This window comes from Lissotriton helveticus, chromosome 2_1 (assembly GCF_964261635.1).
Source record: "Lissotriton helveticus chromosome 2_1, aLisHel1.1, whole genome shotgun sequence".
Classification (NCBI taxonomy): domain Eukaryota; kingdom Metazoa; phylum Chordata; class Amphibia; order Caudata; family Salamandridae; genus Lissotriton; species Lissotriton helveticus.
In genome coordinates this window covers 449694426-449717151 of record NC_136059.1, presented here as the reverse complement: position 1 = coordinate 449717151, position 22726 = coordinate 449694426, and the positions used below count along the sequence as shown (strand labels likewise).

The following is a 22726-nucleotide window of genomic DNA, read 5'->3' as shown; positions in this document are numbered from 1 at the left end:
AAGAAGCTATAAATTCACACGAGCACCTCAAGGTTTCACAGAAAGTCCTAGCATTTATAGTCAAGCACTTAAGAGACAACTAGACAATATTCACATGCCAACTGACACTGCCCTGCTCCAGTATGTCGATGATCTACTGATCACAGCCCGTTCTGAACGTGACTGCGAGCGTGCGTCACTTACAGTTCTGTATTTTCTGGCCGAGATGGGGCACAAGGTGTCCCCTTCCAAATTGCAATTCTGTGTCCAGCAAGTGGTCTACTTGGGACACTTACTGTCCAAGAGGGGTAGGCAGTTGACACCTGACCGTATCCAGTTAATAGCACGTCTTCCACAGCCCAAGACACAGAAGGAGGTGCGAGCTTTTATCGGCCTCACTTCTTACTGCAGACAATGGATTCCTCAGTATGCATTTCTAGCCAAGCCACTGATACAGTTAACGACACAGGAGGCAGCCGTATCGACTGTCCTCCCTTGGACCCAGGAACATACACTTGTTTTTAATGAGTTAAAGAAAGCTTTATGTAATGCACCTGTTCTAGCAACACCGAACTACAGTAAGCCTTTTACACTTTTTGTGACAGAACGTGATGGTACTGCATTATCTGTTCTCACACAAGATCAAGCAGGACAATACAAGCCCTGTGCTTATTTTTCTAGCACATTAGATCCAGTGGCCCAGGCTCTGCCTGCGTGCCTCAAGTCAGTTGCAGCCACAGCTCTAGCTATCAGACAGAGTGATTCCATAGTGTTAGGACACTCCCTGACAGTACAAGTTCCACACTCCGTGGAAGTTCTTTTAAACCGAACACAGACTCAGCACTTGACAATTGCACGTTTAACAGGTTATGAACTGACATTATTTCAGCCACACATAGAAATCAGACGCTGCAACATTTTAAATCCAGCTACACTGTTACCGTCAGTTACTTCAAATCCTGCCACACATGATTGTGTGGAAGTTGTTAACACCATGACAAAGCCAAGACAAGACTTGACCGATATTGCATTACCTGATCCCGACCTGACACTTTATGTGGATGGTTCATGTATGAGAACAAGTACAGGAGAACTAGTAGCCGCGTATGCAGTGACTACTGAAACCGAAGTTATAGAAACACATCGTATTGACACCCTGTCTGCTCAAGCAGCAGAGCTCGTCGCTCTGACTCAAGCCTGCATACGTGCCAAGAACCTGAAAGTTAACATATACACAGATTCACGTTATGCATTCGGAGTCGTACACGACTTTGGAGTGCTCTGGCAAGAAAGAGGTTTTATGACCTCTCATGGAACCAAGATTCAGCATGGTCTCCTCATTCAAGCTCTGTTAGATGCAATACATTTACCGACAGCTATCGCTATCATGAAGTGCAAGGCACATACGAAAGTCACTGACATCATTTCCCAAGGTAACGATCTGGCAGATCGAACAGCCAAGCTTACAGCTCAGACTCCAGACATTCCAGTTAACACGACACTGACACACATTCCAGAACAGACTACTTGTATGACAGTTAAGGACCCTACCCGAGATGTCATAGGCATACAGTTACATGCCACTCCCGATGAAATCAAGAAGTGGTCCGAACAAGGAGGGGTCCAGACAGATCAAGGATGGTTGACGAAGGGAAAGGCCACATGGTTTCTCCCCGACTCTATGGTTCAAGTCATTATTAACACCGCACATAGTCCAGCACATTTAGGAGAAAAAGCCATGTTAGACAGTATCCAGAACCTTTGGTTCAACAAGCATTTACGAGCAGCAGCCAAGCAGAAAGTACGTACCTGTATGATATGTTGTCAGTTCAATCCAGGTAAAAGTGTCCCGGTGGAACAAGGTGGATTCCATCCTCCTGACCACCCTTTTGAAGTCCTCCAGATGGATTATATTCAGATGGAGCGATGTCGAGGTTTCAAGTATGTCCTCGTAGTTGTATGCGCTTTGTCCAGGTGGACAGAAGCATATCCAGTTCCAGATTACACAGCCGCGACCACTGCCAGGCAGTTGGTTCGTGAGTATTTTCCCCGCTATGGATTACCTAGGGTCGTGTATTCAGATAACCGCCAGCCGTTCTCATCCGAGCTCATGAAACAAGTTTCCCTTCTGTTAGGGTACCAGTGGAAGTTCCATTGTGTACGCCATCCTGAAGTAGCCGGTCTCGTAGAGAGACATAACCAGACTTTGAAAATCCGCATAGCCAAAGTGTGTGCAGAGAAAGGTGTAGATTGGATAGTAGCACTGCCAGTTGCCCTTTTCTATATGAGAATGGTTGCTCACTCCCGTTCAGGTCTATCTCCCTATGAGATAGTATTTGGCCGCCCCCCTAACATGTGGGGTACACCTAGACCCCGTAGCATTACCGATATTGACAGTAATATGCTGACAGATTACCTTGCCTCCTTGATGTCTGCACTACAATCTTGTCGTTCACAGGTTGCCGCTGCATTTCCAGACAACACCGAAGTGAAAACGCATGAAGTCGTTCCGGGGGATTTCGTTTTGGTTCGCAATTTTGATCGTTCAAGTCCGCTGGAGCCCCGTTGGAAGCAGCCCCGTCTTGTCCTCCTTACCACCAGGACTGCAGTAAAGCTGGAAAATCGTAAAGGGTGGCTACATATGAGCCACGTTAAAAAATTCCATGGACTGAAACCTAAAACATTTCTCAAGGACTGCCCTGTTCCCAAGAACTGTCCAGACTATGAATCTAAAGTACCCCTGTTAGAGAAAACTCCGCAGCAGGAGTATAAAGCAAAACTCCGGTCTAGTAAAATAAGTCAGCCAGTTTAATTGTCTAAGTCCCTCTCGGGTGAAACGGTTAGACAGGTTCCTGACATGTATGAGATAGACCCACACAGTGAGAGAGTTAGTCAAAACTCTAAAAGATGTATTATCGTTCTATTCTTTTTATTGTTCCTAAGTCTTATGGTTACATGCATAAGTTATGCGTTACATCTATGTTTTCCTATTTCACATGTACATATGTTTTCTAATGTTACAGTAGAGCACACATTTAGTGATCTGCCTCCTCACGAGTTATCTTATCGTCTTGCTATGCGTAACAACACTTTTATCCGAATGTTGCACTATTCACACCAGACCAGCAATGCCACTAATTGTTGGGTGTGTGGTCGACTCCCCCCTTTTCAGACACCGAAGGGAGTTCTGCCACTCTTTCCCTATCCGTTTTCACATAATGGTTCGTGTGGAGCATGGTCCACGTTAACGTCATCCTCAACTGATATGTCCCTTCTGAATCGAACAAGTTTCCCAGACAAGCAAGGTCTTCCCCATAGAACAGGGTTAGATCTAGAAAATGAAGTATATGATTTAGGTAATTATTCCTCGAATTTCATGGTTCTCAATGTTCAGTCCGATACTACTCCAGATTTGCCTGCTATTTCAATACTACCAGTCAAAGGCGAATTATGTGTCAGAAAGAATGGTTCCGCACATGTAGGACATAGTGATTGTACTACTGTGGTCGAGTATAGTGACAGTGGGAAATCTATTTTCAAAGCCTCACGTCATTCTTATTTTGTTTGTGGTCAGACCGCATATGTTCGTCTGCCCCTCGATTGGGATGGAACCTGTTACATTGCCTTCCTACTGCCACCAGTTTTTCTAGCCCCATCTGATTATCACAGAAACACACATCTAGTACACGTTAGACATAGAAGGGAGACTGAGTCCCCGATTGTCGATCAAACTGAAACTGCTCTAGAACAATATCAAGACTTCAACAAAGGTTTCTTTTTCTTTATAGGTCCTGTCCAGAATAGTAAGTTAATACGTAGGTTAACCAGAACCCTTGAAGCAGTAGTGAATGAGACTACTTCCGCTCTAGGTAACTTGACCGAAGAGCAATCTGCTATGCGTTTTGTTGTGCTCCAAAATCGTCTCGTTCTTGACGTCATACTGGCCGATAGAGGAGGAGCTTGTAGAGTCATCGGATCTAGTTGCTGCATTTTCATTCCTAATAACGCGCCGTCTGTTTATTCAGCTATAACCAGACTTCATAAAATTGCCCATCAGTTACACCAGAATCCAGGCACCTGGACATGGTCCGGTTGGCTCTGGAGTATCATATCTGCCTGGGGATGGAAAGTATTGTCATTCCTAGGTATAGCAGTAATGATCATATTCAGTTGCTGCCTCTGCTTACAATGTGGCCCTGCGATTTGCGGCATGTGTGCTACCTCTTGTATTCCTAGTCCTAAATCCCGTTCCAAGACAATTCGAGACGAGCAAATGATGCTATATGAACAGATAGATGGTATCATGAATATTGATGTTTCCTGATGGAAACGTAGGGCACAAGGAGGGAATGTGGAAAAGTAAATTTTGCCATGTTATATGTGCCTACATGTTCCCCATCCTATGTTATATGTGCATGATCGATATGTATGTATCCCCTTATGATCGATTAAAGACGCAATTATAGTTGTGTCCAACTCTAGTATGCCAGTTTCCAGTTCCCGTGAAAGCAACGTGTATTAGGCCTATGTTGCCTCGTTTTACAGTGTGCACGTTAATTCATCGCATTGTCCCCGTTCCTAGGCCTCAAAAGGGCCCGGACATCAGATTCAGCTCCAGTCTCCTGAACCCTCTCCGAGGAGCGATACAGCCCCCACCTGCATCCCTGACCCTTCACTTACTTCCTGCCGCGCAGTGCCCGGCCTGGCTCTGCCTGCCTGCCTGTCTGCCAAGAGTATGTTATGCTTCTAGTTATCAGTCCAGCCCTCCTTCTCTGCATTCCTAAGCTACTGAACTGCATCAACAGTTCCAGCTATGGTCTAGTCTTTCTGTCTCCATGTAAGAGAAACACTGTATTAATATTCATAGAATATTCCTAGCACACGCAATACATGTAGAATAATGCATGCACCAGTCTTAGTGTCAAGTAGCCTTTGCCCTGATAACTTTTGGATTCTATCAACATATACTCCAAACACCAGATACCAGATATGCTATAGGTACATGTCGTCCTGACACCGCAGACTTTAGTCTCCTCGTCTAGCGCAGAAGTCATAGCCCCCAGTTCTCCCTGGTAACACGTTATTGCCCATTTGCGCGCACCACTAGGTTTAACTAGGTTAAAGGTCCCAGCTGCTCGAGTAGCCCCCTCCATGTTTCCGCCCCATTCATGACACTTCTGTGACGTTCATACCACATGTCTCAGTGTACGCCCTGTACACGCCTTCTTTCTCCACCCATGCACTCTTATCATACGTTTGTCATAAGTTACGCCTACTGTATGTAATGTAATGTAAATGTATTACTATATATATGCTGCACTGTCGATGAAATGGTGCAGCTGCCTTCCGTCCTACCTGTTTTATTTCAGGCTGTCCCGTTCCAGTCCCTTCCCTTTTGCCTGAATAAATCCTTTTGACTCGGACACATCGGATCCTGCCTCTTATTTATTGAGCTATCTGTTATTGTTAATATAGTAAAAAATAGTCCCGGTATTATTTATTTATATACCACATAGATAACATAAATTATGGTTCTATAATGCCATCTTGAGATTCCGGTGAAATTAACAAATCATTAATCATCAAGTCTCCAAAAATGGCACATAGGCAACAAGTTGCAGCTTAAGCATTCTGTGTTTACCAGGCTATTGCAGGTAAGGATGTAACATTTGTTCTGCAACACAGCTGGAACCATCAACAACCAGGACTTGGGCCACTTTATGATCGAAGGTTAGAAGACTTTACCATAATCCTACCATAACCGGACGGTCTTTACAGACACTCCTTAGGGATACATGACTGTATTAGGGCCTGGGCCGCAGGTACCCTAAGCCATATTCACCTTCATAACCTTCTTGACACTCCCCCTGCCTCACCATCTCTCTGGGGTGGCTTAATGGAGGTGTGCCGTCCGCCACAGAAAACAGCAATAAATATATAAAGTGAATAATAAAAGACAGAATGTCTTCTTGTAATAACATTTGTTATCCCGTAGAGACTGAGCCATGTGAATCAAGTTTTGATAAAAACAGCACCTCACAACAAGAGGACCAAATGAAACCAAGACATTTTTTTAAAGATTAACATACAACATATATCTCGCAATTAACTTAAAAATAAGCTAAATGCAGGTCTTAACTAGCATTGGCATTGTCTGCCAGTCTTTTGGCTTTCTCAATGCTTACTTTGCCATGTTTTTTACAAAACATTATTATTTGAGAGCTGCCAGGCTGTCGCCAATATTAAATAAAAATTAGAAAAAAGTAAAACTATTTTTCTGGTCTCAAAAAGCACACATTGCCGTAGTAGTCTCTGGCACTCAAAGGAATTACCTTGTGTGCAGATGTGCTTCTTTGAAAGACCAGAATTCTGTCACTCACAGTGAAGTTCACCAATGGCTGTAGTGGGCTGACCCACTGCCCCACGCTGTACTCTGTCGGGGGCGGAAGAAAAATTTAAATGACACAACAAAACAATAGATGAAGAGGGCTAACAGAAAGCCCCTATATGTAGGTGCTACTTCTTACTATTACCTGTAAGCTTTATAAACACTTACTGGAATACTTTGGCACAGATACAGCTGTGCAATTATCGCTGTGCCATTTTCTGTTCTTCTGGCAAGCACTTTTTTTTTATTGTATCTGTTTCCATATGAAAGCACAAGGTAGGTTTACTTTTTAGTATTTCTGCTTATTTACCTCCTGCAGACTAGCCCCACCTCGAAAAGGAAAATGCTCACGTTATCTTAGCATTAGGCTGCTAAGCAAGTTTCAAAAATACCATGACATTGTCACAAAATACATAGGGGCAGATTTATGAGGCTCCTGCGCCTCCTTGCGCCGCAATTGCGTCACTACAGTGCTGATAATTGTGAGGGGAAGCCTGAATTTATGTAAGTAGTTATCGCATAACCCTGATAATTTGGCTGATATATTACAGGAAGGAATTTTTCTTGCAATCCAATGACCAACATCTGCCATCACTACCAATATGCAAGCCTGTTTCAATGGGGACTGTACCATGTCTCTCCTTCACCATGAGTGGTGTTAGAGTCCCGCTAGCTCCACTTGCTCACTCCCAGTGCTGAATGCGTCTCTGTGTGAGGAACTTTCAGCTGAGCTTTTCACACAGTGCTTGCCAGAGTTGTTGGTTTTGTTAGTGCTTTTTCGAAGATTGCTGAAAAGTCCGGCCCGTTGCATAATTACATATATATGTGTATTGCTCTATATAAACTATTAGAATATTTATGTTTCAAAACAAATAAATAAAATATTTTTTTAGGTACAACAACACTTGAAAGCCAGAGTTTATTTAATGCATCTTTAATCTACATATACTTACTTCCTTTATGCATCTATATATCTTCCATGTATTTATGGATGTATATATTAATTACTTTTCTACCAATTCAGCATATCCAGTGCACTACCCGATTTCTCACCCTATACCTCTCTCAATATATCCTCTACCTCAACTCTCTGACTCATCTCAAACCTCTTTCTACTACTTTTCCGATGCACAAGCCTATTTCTCACCCTATAGCTCTATGAATATATCCTTTACCTCCACTCTCTCATTCATCACAAATCCCATACCACTACTATGATCCCCAAAATAACCTTTTCTAGACTCTTCCCTACTCTACCCCTCGTTGCATCATCTCATACCTCTTTTACTCTTCTGATACCCCAAAATAAGCCTTTCTTAACCCTTGCCTCTGGCTCTTACCCTCCACATCCCCTCTACTCATCCCAAGCCTCCTCCTACTGCTATGACCTCCAAAATAAAAAAAAGTCTAAATCCTTCCCTCTTCTATACCTCCACTTTCCTTTTCAATCCAAATAACAGACTAACATATCCACCACTCAAATTACGTTCATATTTCACTATACTAATTCACCACTAGTCCTTTATGGGTTCCGGAGTAGCGTGCTACTTGCCGAAAAAAGGCTTCAAAGCCCCATAAGGGGTAGCAAGCACATTATAAATGCAAACCTTTTACCCTCTTCTAGCCCTACGCTATCTTTCTCAACCCAAATAACTAACTAATATCCACCACTCAAATTACTTTCATATTTCAGTATAGTAATTCATCACTAATGCTTTATGGGTTCTGGAGTAGCGTGATACTCGCCAAAAAAGCGCTTCAACACCCCATCAGGGGTAACATGCGCTACATAAATGCAAACCTTTTTCCCTCTTTTATGCTTCCACTATCCTTCTTAATCCAAATAACTGACCAACATATCCACCACTCAAATTACTTTTCATATTTCACTATATTAATTCACCCAAAATCCTTTATGGATTTCGTAGCATGTTACTCGCCGAAAAAGCGCTTCGGCGCCTCGTCAGGGGTAGTAAGCACTATATAAATACAATTACAATACAATATAATATTACATATATAATTCGACTAATATTAATAGGTCTCGGTTAACGTCAGAGCTAAAAGTGACTCACTTCTAGGGAAGATAATGGCCTCAATATGTAAACAAATGTAAAATATTGTTCTGACTGTCCTCGTGCTGTATTAAAAAGTGGCTTCAGATACAGTTGTCATCAGTAATGGTGTTCAGTGGTTTCCAGGTCTTAACATGATCTACAAACAAGCACATTTCTTCACATATTATTGCAAACACCCTCAAATATGTGAAGAATGCCAGTTTAAGAAATTGTCAGGTAACAAAATCCAGTATATCTGCAACTTAAGAGCAAAGATAGTTTTGCATTACTTTGGGGCTCAATTACAGGAGGGCAGTAGCGAGACTTCTGCCAAAAATAGTGATGTCCCACCTGCCCTCCTCCCTATGCTGCCACCCAGTGCTTGAAATAGAAAAATATAAGAGCAGGTACTCTTTACCAGAGTACCTGCTTGTTTACGAGAAGTACTTGTACTCTCCAATTAAAAATATAGCATTCAATTGAGAAGTGCCGGTACTCTCCATCTCAAAATAAAAAAGTGCTGGTACTCCGTACCGGACAGTACCGGCCCATTTAAAGCACTGCTGCCACCCCATTTATAGAGCAGCTGTAGTGCGAGTTTTCCACAGTTTAAGCACTACCATACATACATGTCCACCTTGGCACTGGTCCGATAGCAACATAGATGGCATTGAAAGTGCCGCTCCAAGGCAGGGCTGCACTTAGAATGCCATATCCACTGGTGTACCTTCTGGGCGAGACTGCCATTGAACGCATGATAGTCCTGCAGTTCCATTTTTTTACATTCTAGAGCATGGGCACTCATTGTACGGCCCGCGGGCCGGTGGCGACCCGGCAAGCCTTCCTCGGCGGCCTGCGGACCTTGCAAACATCTTACCCAAGCATTATTATTTTGTTTTTAAAGAGTGTCTGCTGCAGCGCGACTCTGAGAGTCTCTGCTGCTCTGTGGGGGTCGGGTGATTCTCGCATAGCCAGAGTGGAGCTGCAGGGGCCTAAGATGAGGTGAAATACAACAAAGTCTCATTAGCATGCAAATGGCCTTTAACGACCTGTGAAGTGCTTGGGTGCGGCTGTGTGTGTGTGTGCACCTGGAAGCTGTCTCAGGCCCGGCTGACACGCAGGAAGGGTGAGATGACAGAGGGAGGTAGAGAGAGGGAGGGAGAGAGGGAGTGAGGGAGGGGGAGAGCGAGGGACAGAGGGAGTGAGGGAGTGAGGGAGGGGGAGAGCGAGGAAGAGAGGGAGACGGGGAGTGAGAGAGAGGGTGTCGGGGAGGGAGTGAGACGGGGAGGGAGGGAGACGGGGAGGGGGGAGCGAGAGGGGAGAGTGAGGGAGGGGGGAGTGAGAGAGGGGGGGTGAGAGAGGGGGAGTGAGAGAGGGAGGGAGTGAGTGAGAGAGAGACAGACAGAGGGAAGGAGACAGAGAGAGAGACAGACAGACAGAGGGAGGGATGGAGAGAGGAAGCGAGGGAGTGAGGGAGGGGGAGGGGGAGAGAGAGAGGGAGAGGGAGCGAGAGAGGGAGGGAGAGAGGGAGAGGGAGCAAGAGAGGGAGAGAGGGAGCAAGAGAGGGAGGGAGTGAAAGAGGGGGGAGTGAGTGAGAGAGGGCAGGAGTGAGTGAGGGAGGGAGTGAGAGAGAGACAGACAGAGGGAAGGCGACAGAAAGAGACAGACAGAGGGAGGGATGGAGAGAGGGAGTGAGGGAGGGGGAGAGAGAGAGGGAGAGGGAGCGAGAGAGGGAGAGAGGGAGTGAGGGAGGGAGAGAGGGAGTGAGGGAGGGAGTGAGGGAGTGAGAGAGAGAGGGAGTGAGAGAGCGAGTGAGAGAGAAAGACAGAGGGAGGGATAGGGAAGGAGCGAGGGACGGAAGGAGCGAGGGAGGGAGAGAGGGAGCGAGGGAGGGAGAGAGGGAACAATGGAGATAGTGAGAGAGAGGGAGGGAGAGAGGGAGAGAGAGGGAGGGAGGGAGAGGGAGTGAGAGAGAAGGAGAGAGAGACAGAGGGAGGGAGAGGGAGGGAGCGAGGGAGGGTGGGAGCGAGGGAGAGAGAGATGGGGAGAGAGAGGGAGAGAGGGAGCGAGACAAGGAGCGAGGCAGCAAGAGATGGAGGGAGAGAGGGAGAGGGAGGGAGAGATATGTGTGTATGCCAGGTCTGGTGGCTCAGTGGATGAAGGCATCCGCTTCAGGGACCTGTGATCAACCTCATGGTCATAGTTTTATTTTGTTGATCTAGCCCGCCCTCTCCCCCACTGACCCCGCCCCCACCGGTGCGGCCCTCGGACACAAACCACACTGTAAATTTGGCCCCCGAAAGAAAGTTTGTGAGTTCCCATGTTCTAGAGAATATTGAAGAATGTTGGAGAAACTTTTGCAGGGACTGAAAGAGATCCAGAAATTAGAAGTCAACCAGGAAGGACCTCAAGACCTGGCTCCTCGACTGAACCACAGTGCCATCGGCAGATCAGCAGCAGCAGCACCCCCCTCTCCCCGCGTCTTGAGACCCTTATGGGTGAGTACTAGTAGTCGCACTTTACAAGTCACCAGATTGATTGACTGACATAAGTGACAGCAGTTCCACCATGCTGTCTTGACACAATGAACCTGGCGCCATGTTTCAGCTAAATCGTGCCACTGCAGCCACCTGTCATCTACGTCACAAACTTTAAATGAGGTCCTTAAACGGCGCGTACACCCCGGCTGATATGATGGCTCAGTGTGCTTACAGCATACATGTTCAAGCTCTGTGTAAGCAATCACTAAAAGAAGCGTGCAATTGTTTTCCAGGTTAATTCTTAATAGCAACAATGTGAATAAACTAGCATTTTTCTCTTTTAAAACCTATCAGAATACACGTGTGGGGAATGCACGATTGGGATACATGCAGGATATTTACCAGAAGCAGGTCAGGTGGTGTGTTTTGAGTCAGTTACCTGTAAGGAATCTGAAGGCCGGCTCGGCTTCCGTCCCCAGAATCCTAATCTTGCTGAAGATGGGAAAGGTGGCTGCGTAGTTCCCGGAGGCGAAAGCTGCGATCTGCTGGTTCGAGCCGGGCTCCGACTCTCCAAACTGATTGCAGGGAAAGGCCAGGACTGTGAAGTGGGAGGGGCCGAGCTCTCTGTGCAGCTCCTGTAGCTCCCTGTAGCTCCTTTCTGTGTGCTGACATTTGCTAGCCACGTTTACAACCAGGGAGGCCTGGGGGGGGGGGGAAACGGCGTTAGTAACCCTATGGAAACACATGGGCTGTGCAGCGAAAAACACACACAGCTAAACATAACTGGAAATGCAGGTAGAAAGCTCTATAGCTTAATGCTATAAAGGCAAAGGGCCTCTTTTATGAAAAGTGACGCATCGCTGCGTGAAAACAGCGATGCTTCACTTTTCACTGCGTTCTCCCCGCGGCACTAATGATGCGTCATATTTACAGTATGACGCATCATGTCGCAAGGAGTTACAGATACGTCAGGATTTCTGATGTATCTGTAGGCGCAAAAGTGACGCATTGCTGGAGTTTGTCACAAAAGTGACGCAACTCCAGCAATGTGTACTTTCACATGGGGCAAGCCCCATGTGAAAGGGCATGCATCAGTCTTACGCCTGCCATGAGGCAGGCGTTAGATTTTGACGCATTAGCGTCCAAGAAATGGCGCAGTGAAATCTTATAGATTTCATTGCGTCACTTCTATGACTCTTTCTGGCGACAAAACACCCCCTTGCATACATTATACCTGGCGCATCTACCAAAGTGACGCATCTACCAAGATGCGTCACTTTGTAAATGTGCTGCAACAAGGCACATTTTTTACTCCGCTGGTGCGTCACTAAAAGTGACGAACCAGCGGCGTAAAAGTGACGCAAGGGCTCATAAATGAGCCCCAAAGTGTTCTAATCAAGCGCTTTAACGCCATGTCTACAGGCTAACTTTGTAAAATCTACTAAAATGACAGCATTGTAGAAAAAGTTTATCAACATTTTCCTAAGTGCATTTAACTCATTTTCTTTTGTTATTTGCTTTTAAGAGATGTTTCAAGCGCATACGACACACACAACCCCTGTCAGATGTCGACACACACAACCCCTGTCAGCTGTAACCCCCTCTTCTCTCTCTCCGAAAGTGCTACGTGTCAGATTTTTTTTTCATATCACGAAAACTGGAAGTAAAAGGAAGCACGGCTGGACTTTTACTTTTTTCCACTGCACACATCGGATAGTTATACAAAGCGCTTGGCTTTCCAACAGATGCGTGTTTAGCTCTCAGCCTCAGATGGAAACGACTTACTTTGCCTCGATACCGCTCCAGAGAGACGATCCGTCCTTTCAGATCCTTCACTTCAAAAGAATAAAAATCCTTCCTTTTCGGCTTCGAGAACTTGAGCTGCAGCAGGCACAGTAACGCCGTGCACAGCAGCATGGAGAGGAGAACCAGGAACATCCTGGCTTTCGGGATGGAGTGCTTCAGTGGAAGACCCGGGAGGGCCTCCATTTTGGTGCGTTACTAGGGGTGTCTGGGCAGGCACAGAATGTGAGCAGGGCCAGGGAGGAGGGCTGTAACACGAGCCCCCGAGCCCTGCGTATCAGCAGCTACTGCGCGCGGTCCTCAGCCAGCAGACAGATGTGATGAGATCCACGCACGTGATAGGCTGTCACAACTGTCTGTACGAAAGGGGAGGGGCATGAATCGTAGACATTCCTCCCTCCCTCTCTCTTTGCATCTGGCACGTGGAATCCTGCGTAATAAGGGGAACACCAAAACTACAACTATATGAATGCAGTGTTTAATTTGTGGCGGTGACTGTTTTTTAGTTTTTTATCATCAGACTCATTCAGAGCAAGAGAGACTTAGGGGCAGATTTATGATAACTGGCGCATCCCCAGGTATGCGCCAGTTATTTTGCGCCGCAGCTCCGCCACCCATGGTGCGCCGCATTTACAATGCGGTGCACCATGGTGCAAAAACGGCACAGATGCGTGACGCATCTGTGCCGTAAAGGTGGCGCATTGCTGGAGTTGCGTCGCAAGCGCGACGCAGCTCCAGCAAGGCTCGGGAGTGCCCTATCTGTCCAATGCTGCGTCAAGCCTTACGCCTGCTTCAAGCAGGCGCAGGGTTTTGACGCAGCATTGGCCTGAAAGTGACTGAGTGAAATCTTATAGATTTCACTCAGCCACTTTTGCGAGGCGCACCTGCCCCCGGAACGCCCACCCTGCGCCGGAACGCCCACATGTGGCGCAGGGCTTTACAACGTGACGCATCTGCCTAGATGCGTCACGTTGTAAATTGATCGTAGGGATGCGCCACGTTTACGCCGCAGTTGCGAGACGCAAACGTGGCGCATTACAAACATAAATCTGCCCCAAAGACTGGAAAGAAGGAGGAATAGAAAGTAGAAAAACCGGGAAAAAGGAACAAAGAAAGAAGAATAACTAACCTTGCAGACTGCGGTAAAGAGGCAGGACTTTTTGGATGGTGGAAAAAAAGAGGCATGAGGTGGAATTGTGACTGGGCAAAGTCGGTATTTGGCAACCCTTACTTCGGAAGGGCTGTCAAAGGAATCCGAATTTAAATATCCCCCCTGCTCTTTATTTTTACAAATTAAGCAAAGTTCGACTGCAGGTTTTGCCTAGTTGGAACACATCAAACTTTCCACGGAACCCAACATGCGATTTGTGACGGTGACGGTCAATGGTGTTTGAATAGTTTTGAGAGTGGTGCTGACCAGCAACATCGACTCACTGAAGGCATACGATTCTCAGAATTCCAAATGCTTCTTACAGAGCAGGTGTATTTAATGAAGGATTCCCGTTTAGTGCAAGGACAGACGAATATGAGGTCCTTTGGTATATTTTGGAGCACATGTCAAAGAATATATGTCTAAAATGTGGCGTCTGCATTATCCATCTGAAGTTTGCACTTGGATCAAGATTCCAACTTCTGCGATAATGTCAGACTTTCTCCAGGCACCATTCTGTCTGGTTAAATCTGGCAGATTTTCTATGGGGAAATCCCACAATATTTTGAATTTGCAGTTTGGAACAGCTGAAAAAACGTGTTATTAAAATGTTCACCCTTGTTTTATGGTGTAGAACTTGCAATGGGTAGGTAATAGCAAAAACGGTAAATACTGCACCACAGTTCTATTCTCTGGGTGCAGCAATACCTCCTCACACACCGTGGGTCCCATAATGAGCCCCACTTGTATTTAAATGCTGATATTTGTAAAACATTTGAAAAAGTTTAGGGCCATATTTATCAAGGGATTGCATTGCCCTTGCATCATGCTGGATGTTGAAAGGGCAGCGTAATCCGTAAGTCAGATTTACGAAGCCATGCAGGGCCACCTTGCGTGGCTTTGAAAATCTGGAGCAACGCAGGGCAGCACAAGTTGCTGCCTTGCGTTACTCTGCACCGGGTATGGCATTACATGGATGGAGTGTAGGTGTTCCCACACATCCAGCCATGGTTTTGGTGCTTTTCCAGGTTTACCAAGACTGGTAGAACTGGGAATGCATCAAAATTCTGCGACTTCCCAGTGGAGGTGCAATGAGGAGAAATATCTTTATTTCTCCCCGCTGTGTCCTCTTTCCATGTGTGTTGCATTCTTCAGCACACGTAGAAATAGGAAAATGCCTCAGAGGATTGTTTTAATGCTAGAAGGTGTCCCTTCATTCACGTAAACAATCCTGCTGCACCGCAGACACAGTTGCACCATGCCACAAGGGTGCACGTGCTGGTGCTAGGCATCAGATTGTGCACCAGCCCAGGTAGTGAGCTGTGATGTGCCATATATTGGTGAGTATGGTGCATTCCTGCCCTCTCCCTTTCACGCAGCGGAGCGCAGCAAGTTGTCTTGCTGCATTATGTTGCGTGACACCTTGATAAATCTGGGCCTTAGTTTGTAACCCAAGCAGATGTTTTATTTACACATGTGTTATAACACTTTTACATACTGCAGCCTTCTCCTTGCAGAGTCTCCTGCATTCCATCAAGAGTGTACCTAGGGTCCAGTTATACAATTCCTTCTTTTTTGAGTTGAGGAAAGGAAAATTAAATAGTTTGTTAAAAGAATTATCAATAGCTGGTTAGAACAAGCCATTTGACCATATGTATTTGAATAAAACATTACATGTTGCGAGAATGCAGGGGCTTCAAAGTGAAGTCCATCAAGGTTATCTGGGGGTGCTGCAGCACCTCTCCTGCCACTGAGTGAGGCTTGGTGCTGACAGTATTAAGCTTGGTACCGGGCACCTGCTTCTCACACCCATGACATGCCTTAAAGAGAATTATAAGATTTTCAGATGCACAGATCCCTCTGAATGGTAGATAGGTAGGGGTAGAGTCATCCACATTTCACATCCTGTAGGACTCGCCCTACTGGAAGAGCCATGAAGATGCGTCTAGATAGGGTGGGGGTGATGCATGCAGTGGAGTAAATGTTAGAGTGGCGGATTGGAACTTCTAATATTTTAGGCACAGAAAATGTGCCCACTTTTAGGCATGTTGAAGAAGATGAGGTTATGTAGCTTTTCTAACATTCTAATTGATTCTATGTTTTCTCTGCATTCCTTATCTGTGGCATATCCCTGCCACAGGCCTCTGTTGCTGATCTGTTCCATACTGTCACAGCCCTTGACAGATAGGTTCCTCCTCACCGTTCCTCTGCACTTCCCTATTTCTCAGAGCATTTCATTGGCTGACTATGTACCAGTGTATAATCCTAAAGGCTCTATTTATATGCCATTGAGCCCTACAACACTGCCCACCGCTTTCATTCAATCTCGCATCAATCAATTAATGAATAGCCGTTCGCTCCATTCTACTGATGCTTTTCAGGCAGTAATTCCCCATATCTCTTGTGTGTGTATTGGTGGGGAGTCTTTTTCTACTTGGCCCCTAAACACTAGAAAACTCCACTTTCCGATCTGTGGCAAGAATCCAAGCATTTGGATATTCCCTAAGGCTTGAAAACTAGGCGAGTCAGCTCAGTCTTCTGTCCAACAGTTCTATTGCAAGGACACCAATATCTGGATAGCTGCTGCTTACAAAAACGTATAACCATCATCAAGATGATAATGGGAGCTACAGACACAGTCAAACCCACCAAATCTAAGAAAACCACCAAGCAGGCCAGTTGGTACACCACAGAACTGAGAACCACGAAACACAACTGCAAGTGACTAGAATGGAAATGGTGCACCCGCAAAGAGCCCATGGACCATACCACCTTCAAGAAATCCTTCAACCACTACCACCAACTCCTGAAAGGGACAACAAGTCATGCCCTACCCAAACTCATCAAAGCCAGCTCCAACCACAGTAAAGAACTTTTCAACATCATTAGAGAGTTCTCCAACCCCTCAGCCATCAAAAACATCATCACCCCTTCCCAAGAACTCTGCAACACCTTGGCAGACTGCTTCCATGACAAGACATCCACCATCTACAAACACTTTAAACCTCAAACCACTGCCTCGACATCCTCAGCCTCCTCTCCCCAAAATATTGAAACTCCAACCATCGGATCACTGCCAGGGACCAGCTCACCACTCAGAGCCCCTCAGCAATCATGCACTCCGTCCATTTAGGAGCACCCAGACTTACAAATGGAAAAAATCATAAACTCTCAATAACAAACATCTTTGCTAATTCTAAAGCCAGTTTTGCATACAAAGGAGGTGCTTACTTATGCAGAAGATCTAATATGCCTATGTATTTTCTGCATGGAGTGTGTCGGATGGTTTGGGAAGTGGGATGGGGAATAAGTGCTGGGAAAAAACCCCACAATGTAAATAAAAGGAGAATCCACCCAGTTATAAGTTTGTGAGCGTTCACGAACATTTGTAAAACATTTCCAACACATATCTGCAATTTTAAGCTACACTCCTTTGTTTCATGGACAAGTGTGAGAAAGTACACCTGCCAAATTGTACATCAATGCAGGGGAAGAATAGATTTTGTATACAAAATCATTTCCCTTGTGAATTACGTGGAAAAAAAAATATATTTTAAAATGAACACCATTCCCCAACTGTACATGTATAAATTCTCCAAAATGCAGTGATTCAATAAATGTAAGGTTGGGAGAAACAGGTATACTCTAGAAATGTAGGTGAATAACATGCATGTCCATGAGTAAGTTTGTAAGCGTAAAGCGACCTTACATGTATGACTGAAAGTGTAATCAACGAGAAATTCTAAATTTTTTCAATGTGTAGGCCTATTCCTCGTATCAAGGACTTTATGACGATTTGTGAATTAGCTCTTCAGACATCTGACAGCATAGTTACTCCTTATATTTCCCTTCAAGACACCTTTGGTATTGATGAATCCTTAGATCCAACTCACACTCTTTGGTCATGGCAGTAGAGAAAGAAGACAATCGGTTCCAGACCTCTCCCTTTTCTCCATGACCCGATTTGGAGCCTGTTCTGTAGAATTGTTTGGTCAGGCTTGTCATATGCAGTGGCAGCTTCAAATGGTATTGGTATGGTGGTAAGAAAGTGCTCTCTGATATTAGTCAGTTCCATTTTGTTATGTCTTTTTGTCCCAAATTCTGACTAGTGGCCATGAATAGTGATATTTTGTTACATATTAGTAATTGACATGTTACCTGCCTTTCCGAGATTTTACTGAGGCATGGAATAGTAGAGATCAATAATTAATTGGCCAATAATGATCTGTCCACTGATAGGATCTCAGTAAAATGATAATGATTGCATGCTTTAGTTTTTGGGGGAAATTTGCTTCTGTGTTGGATGTATTTATCATGCTCACTTTATCCAGAGCAAGTGTTGTGATTTATTTCATGGAGATGACCTAGCATGTTTCCACCAACACATTAGATGATTTTATAATAGCTTTGTTACTTTTTCCTATTCCACTGGCCACATAAAAAGCCTATGAAGATAGAGGGATAGTGTGAAGATTTGTAATGGGCTCATGGATTCTGTAATTTCTAATTCAAAGAACATCCGTGTAATGCTGTGCAGTTGCCCTGGGGTATTTTTCAAGACTTCGGGATTAGTTAGGTCTGCTACAAAGCTGACAATCTCTGCTATTAGTTGGTGATTTGCTGATATGCTTTGCAAATTAGGTTTATTTGAACTCTTTTGGCTTCATGGTAGCCCTACTGCTTTCAACACAATGGATCTCATCCCATTCAAATAGCGTTTACTGCAACTGTTATTCCAGTTGGTAATGTTCTTTTTCATTCAGCAGTCCTCTGCTGAACTATTGGTTGGTTGAAGTGGGTCTTGCCTTTGCTTATCTACATTTGACCTGGTTAAGTAACTGCCCTGTAATCGAATAGAGTCAATCAATCAATCAATCAAAATCCTTTATTTGGTTTGACATTTCATCATCATAAAAGACATATGCAAATAATATATATCAAGCAGTGCACCAATAAAACATTATAAAACATTGCATCACTGAGCATTAATCATAGTCCCCCTAAGCCTAACAGCTCAATTTAAAACACAATCAACATACCAGTAAAAGGTCCACTCAGTAACTGCAGAATCAAAGCAGGCCTGGCGTGAGTGATATTTCTTCCACCAAAAGTGGCCTTAAGAAGCACATTCTAAGGAGCTTATAAATATCTTGTTTAGATGTTGAATCACAAATGCAAGGCGGATGATCCACATCATTAGACCAGCCCTTTGGAAAACCTAACAGAATATCAGCCATATTTAGCCTACCTTGTGTTAATAGGTAATGGTAAACATTAGATATGTCATATGAGAGATAGGACTCCATACAGAAAGTTGTCTGAACTAGTGCATGTGACCTATTTGAAACCTTGGGCAAAGCGAGGGATACTCTCTCCTCCTGTAACTGAGTAAGGAAATCATTCTTTACCTAAGTGATATGTTTTTTGTAATGCTCCTGAGTTCACTAAAAAGGGAGGGTTGACCTAGTTTAAAGAAGCACTTCGTAACAAAAGAAACCCATGGTATGCGTAAAGCATTGGTTCAGTCCTAGGCAATCCTTTAAACATGTCCTATTGAGCTCCAACTCAGGTTTGAGCCAAATAGACATCCATTAAATGAGAAGTCTGAGTCGAATTGTATCACACAAAAAGCCCTACCCCAGCTCTTCATGGATAATAAAAGTAGATGAGCTGCTGGGAAGTGCAGAAAACCTTCTCATGAATATATTCTCAACACATTATAGGGTAAGTAAATTGCCCTTCCCTCATATGTCACAGCCATAGGACGCTATAGGCACCCATTTAGCTTTATAAATCTTAAGCATTGCACCCACCGTCCTTTGCTATAATCTGGCAGCAAAGTCAAACAAGCATTTGCAATGCAATAGGTCTCGCATTAGGAAAGTTTGAGCTATTGATATTGTAAATGACAATTTTTTTATTTAAGTGTTGGTTTTGAAAATAGCTAAATTAATAGCTTTGTCAGTTACAATGCCAATAGTTTTAACTTTCGCAAAAGTGACACCCATAGCATTTGTAATGCAATACGTGTTGTCTTTACGTCACTTAGATGTATTGATATTACAAATAATAATGGTTTTTAATTTTCTTTAATAATTAATACTTAAATAAAAGTTATTATGATTTATAATGGCAATAGCTTAAACTCTTGTAAATAACTTTTGTGAAGATTATGTACAGTGTATTTTATTGTGACGAAAATCCAAGAACAGAAGTGAAATATTAACATCTTTTTGTGACATTTGTGATAAAGCTTGAAACATTGAGAGAACATATTTTAACCAGTTGTTGTTCAATGGTTGCACAGATTGATGCTCTGGTGGCGCTGAGTGATTTTGTGGTGGCGACGAGTGATGCTGTGGCGTTCAGTGATGCTGTGGTAGCGCATAGTGATGTTGTGGTGCCCCTGAGTGATGCTGTGGTGGTGCTGAGTGATGCTGTGGTGATGCGATAGATAGAGTGCGGGCAATAGATAGAGTGAGGGCGATAGATAGATAGAGGAAGGGCGAAAGATAGATAGAGTGAGGGCGATAGATAGATAGAGTGAGGGCGATAGATAGAGTGAGGGCGATAGATAGATATGTGTGGTTGTGTGTGTGTGTGGTTGGGTGTGGTTATGTGTGTGTGTATGGGTGTGTGGTTGTATGTGTGGCTGTGTATGGTTGTGGTTGTGTGTGTGGTTGTGTGTGTGTGTGGTTGTGGTTGTGTGTGTGGTTGTGTTTGTGGTTGAGTGTGTAGTTGAGTGTGTGGTTGTGTGTGTTTGTGTGTGGGGTTGTGTGTGTGGTTGTGTGTGTGTGGTTTTGTGTGTGTGGTTGTGTGTGTGTGGTTGTGTGTGAGATTGTGTGTGTGGTGTGGTTGTTTGTTTGTGTGTGTCTGGTTGTATGTGTGTGGTTGTATATGTGTGGGTGTGCGGTTACAGAAGGATGTATGTGGAAGAGAGCAGCAGATCAGCACAGCAGAAGAGAACAGGGAGTTAAACAAGCAATTAACGAGGATCAACTGAAAACAGAAGCGCTATTTAAACAAAGACACAACTTTTTCCCCCCATGTAGAGTTATTATATTGGGGGCTGGGGAAGTTCACAGATCCTTCCTTTTACTCCTCCCCCTCATCCATGGCCAAGCTGCGAGCCTCAAAGTGACGAAGGTGGGTGTTGAGCAGGAGCTATGGCTGCGCACGGCATTGAGCTAGCGCCTTTGTGTGCTGCAGCCTGCAGAGGCAGAGGTTGTAAGGGCTGCCCAATTATTGAAAATGACCCCCAAAAAAATGCAAACACTCTAAAGATGACACTGCGTCCAGTGAAGAAAAAAAATAAGCTCTCAAGTCATAGTTCGGCCGAAAGTCTTATCAGACACACTTTATATTCCTCATACGTTTCCCTACACTAGTCCCTCCCAGCATTCAGTCTGGATTATTCATCCCACACAATACTAATAAATCAAAAGGCAATGCAGGACTAAGATTGCAAGCTTGCTTGGGTGGGAATTGTGATCTATAAATAATAAGGGGCAGATTTATGACGGCCTTGCGCCGCCGGTGCGTCACTTTATTTACAGTATAGTATAAATAATTTATTTTAGCATGTGCTTAAAAGGCGCAATAGAACACATAACTGAAACCAAACAGCCTTTACCCGAAAAATGAATTATATTTATTCTTTTCAACAGGTCTCGAATTATCAAAACACTGTTTATTAGCATTTAACTAGTATGTTATAATTCTATATTAGTTTGTGTGTCCTATGGAAGCATTCTATAGATTAGTTTCTCTTTGCCATGATAAATCCTTTAGGCTAGATAAACACCAATTCACAAAAAAGCAGAGGACCGAAATCATAAAACCTAGAACCTTGTATTGAAAATAAAGCATTGTTTGGGGCGAAAAGCAAAAGAAATTGGGACCCTAAACTGAAACGTGCCGATCCTTTAAAATGCACCACTTTGAAGCTATACTGTCCAAGTTCAGTTCATCCGTGATATCTGCTTCACAAGTGATGAGCATCAAATTATTTAAGCACTCATATGTCATAGAGGATCTAAAGTCATTCTTTACCAGTTTAGGTAAAGAATTGGAATCCAAGGCCTTCTTTCCAAGTCGTCTTGATAATGGGCCGGATTTACCCCAATCATGGAGTTACTGACTCCGGGGTAACTGGCAACCCTGGCAGTGGAGAAATTCGGCTTATTATAAGTTGGACCCTGAGGGTTCACTAAAAAATGAGAAATTACTGGGTGAATCGGTGATTCTGCATCTGATTTTTCCATGGGTTCCTCAGTTTCCCTCAACGCTTCACCAAGAGATTTTGGCTATTTGAGCCGCTGCAATCTCTGTATGATAGTGACAAACCTGTAATGAGTGCCTAGGAATATTGACAGTGGGGCTAATAAGATCTGTGGCTAGATTACTGGAGCCCTAGATTTCACATCCCTGTTGAACAAGCATTGGAATAGCCAATAGGTCTTGCCTTTGGGACCTTATAAGTGTTTAGCCGTGCAACAGTTGATGTTGTTGCACCAAGGATATTGTGCTGGATAACTAAACACTTACAAGGTCCCAAAGGCGAGACCAATTGGCTATGCCAATGCTTCTTATATATGGGACGATGACTGAATTCGACCAGAACCAAGATAAACTATATTTGAGGGCCACGTTAAGATAGATAGCTAATATTGGTACCCACAGAGCTACATTGGGCTTGAATAGGTCCATCAGAACCCCGTTTGGGCCAGGGGCCTTATTTCTGGGAAAGTAAGGATGTCATCTCTAACTTCCTCCCAATCAAAAGATAGAGAGAAGCCTCTGTCAGATGTCAAAACATGATAGAACTATATAGAGCCAACAGTTGAATAGGGCCTGTCATAGATAGCTT

General features: G+C 44.3%; 2 protein-coding genes across 2 annotated transcripts in view; one reads left to right on the top strand and one right to left on the bottom strand.

Moving 5' to 3' along the window:
- The window catches only part of GPX8 (glutathione peroxidase 8 (putative)), a 50753-nt gene extending 37808 nt beyond the window's left edge, over window positions 1-12945 (bottom strand). Inside the window, exons 1-2 of the mRNA XM_078675081.1 lie at window positions 12690-12945; window positions 11344-11605 (exon numbers count right to left, since the gene is read on the bottom strand). Coding sequence (XP_078531207.1) covers window positions 11344-11605; window positions 12690-12893 — 466 coding nt within the window. The 5' untranslated portion in view covers window positions 12894-12945. The remainder of the gene's footprint in view (window positions 1-11343; window positions 11606-12689) is intronic.
- CDC20B (cell division cycle 20B) overlaps window positions 1-22726 on the top strand; it is a 363106-nt gene that overhangs the window by 56051 nt on the left and 284329 nt on the right. The gene's annotated exons all lie outside the window — the stretch shown is intronic.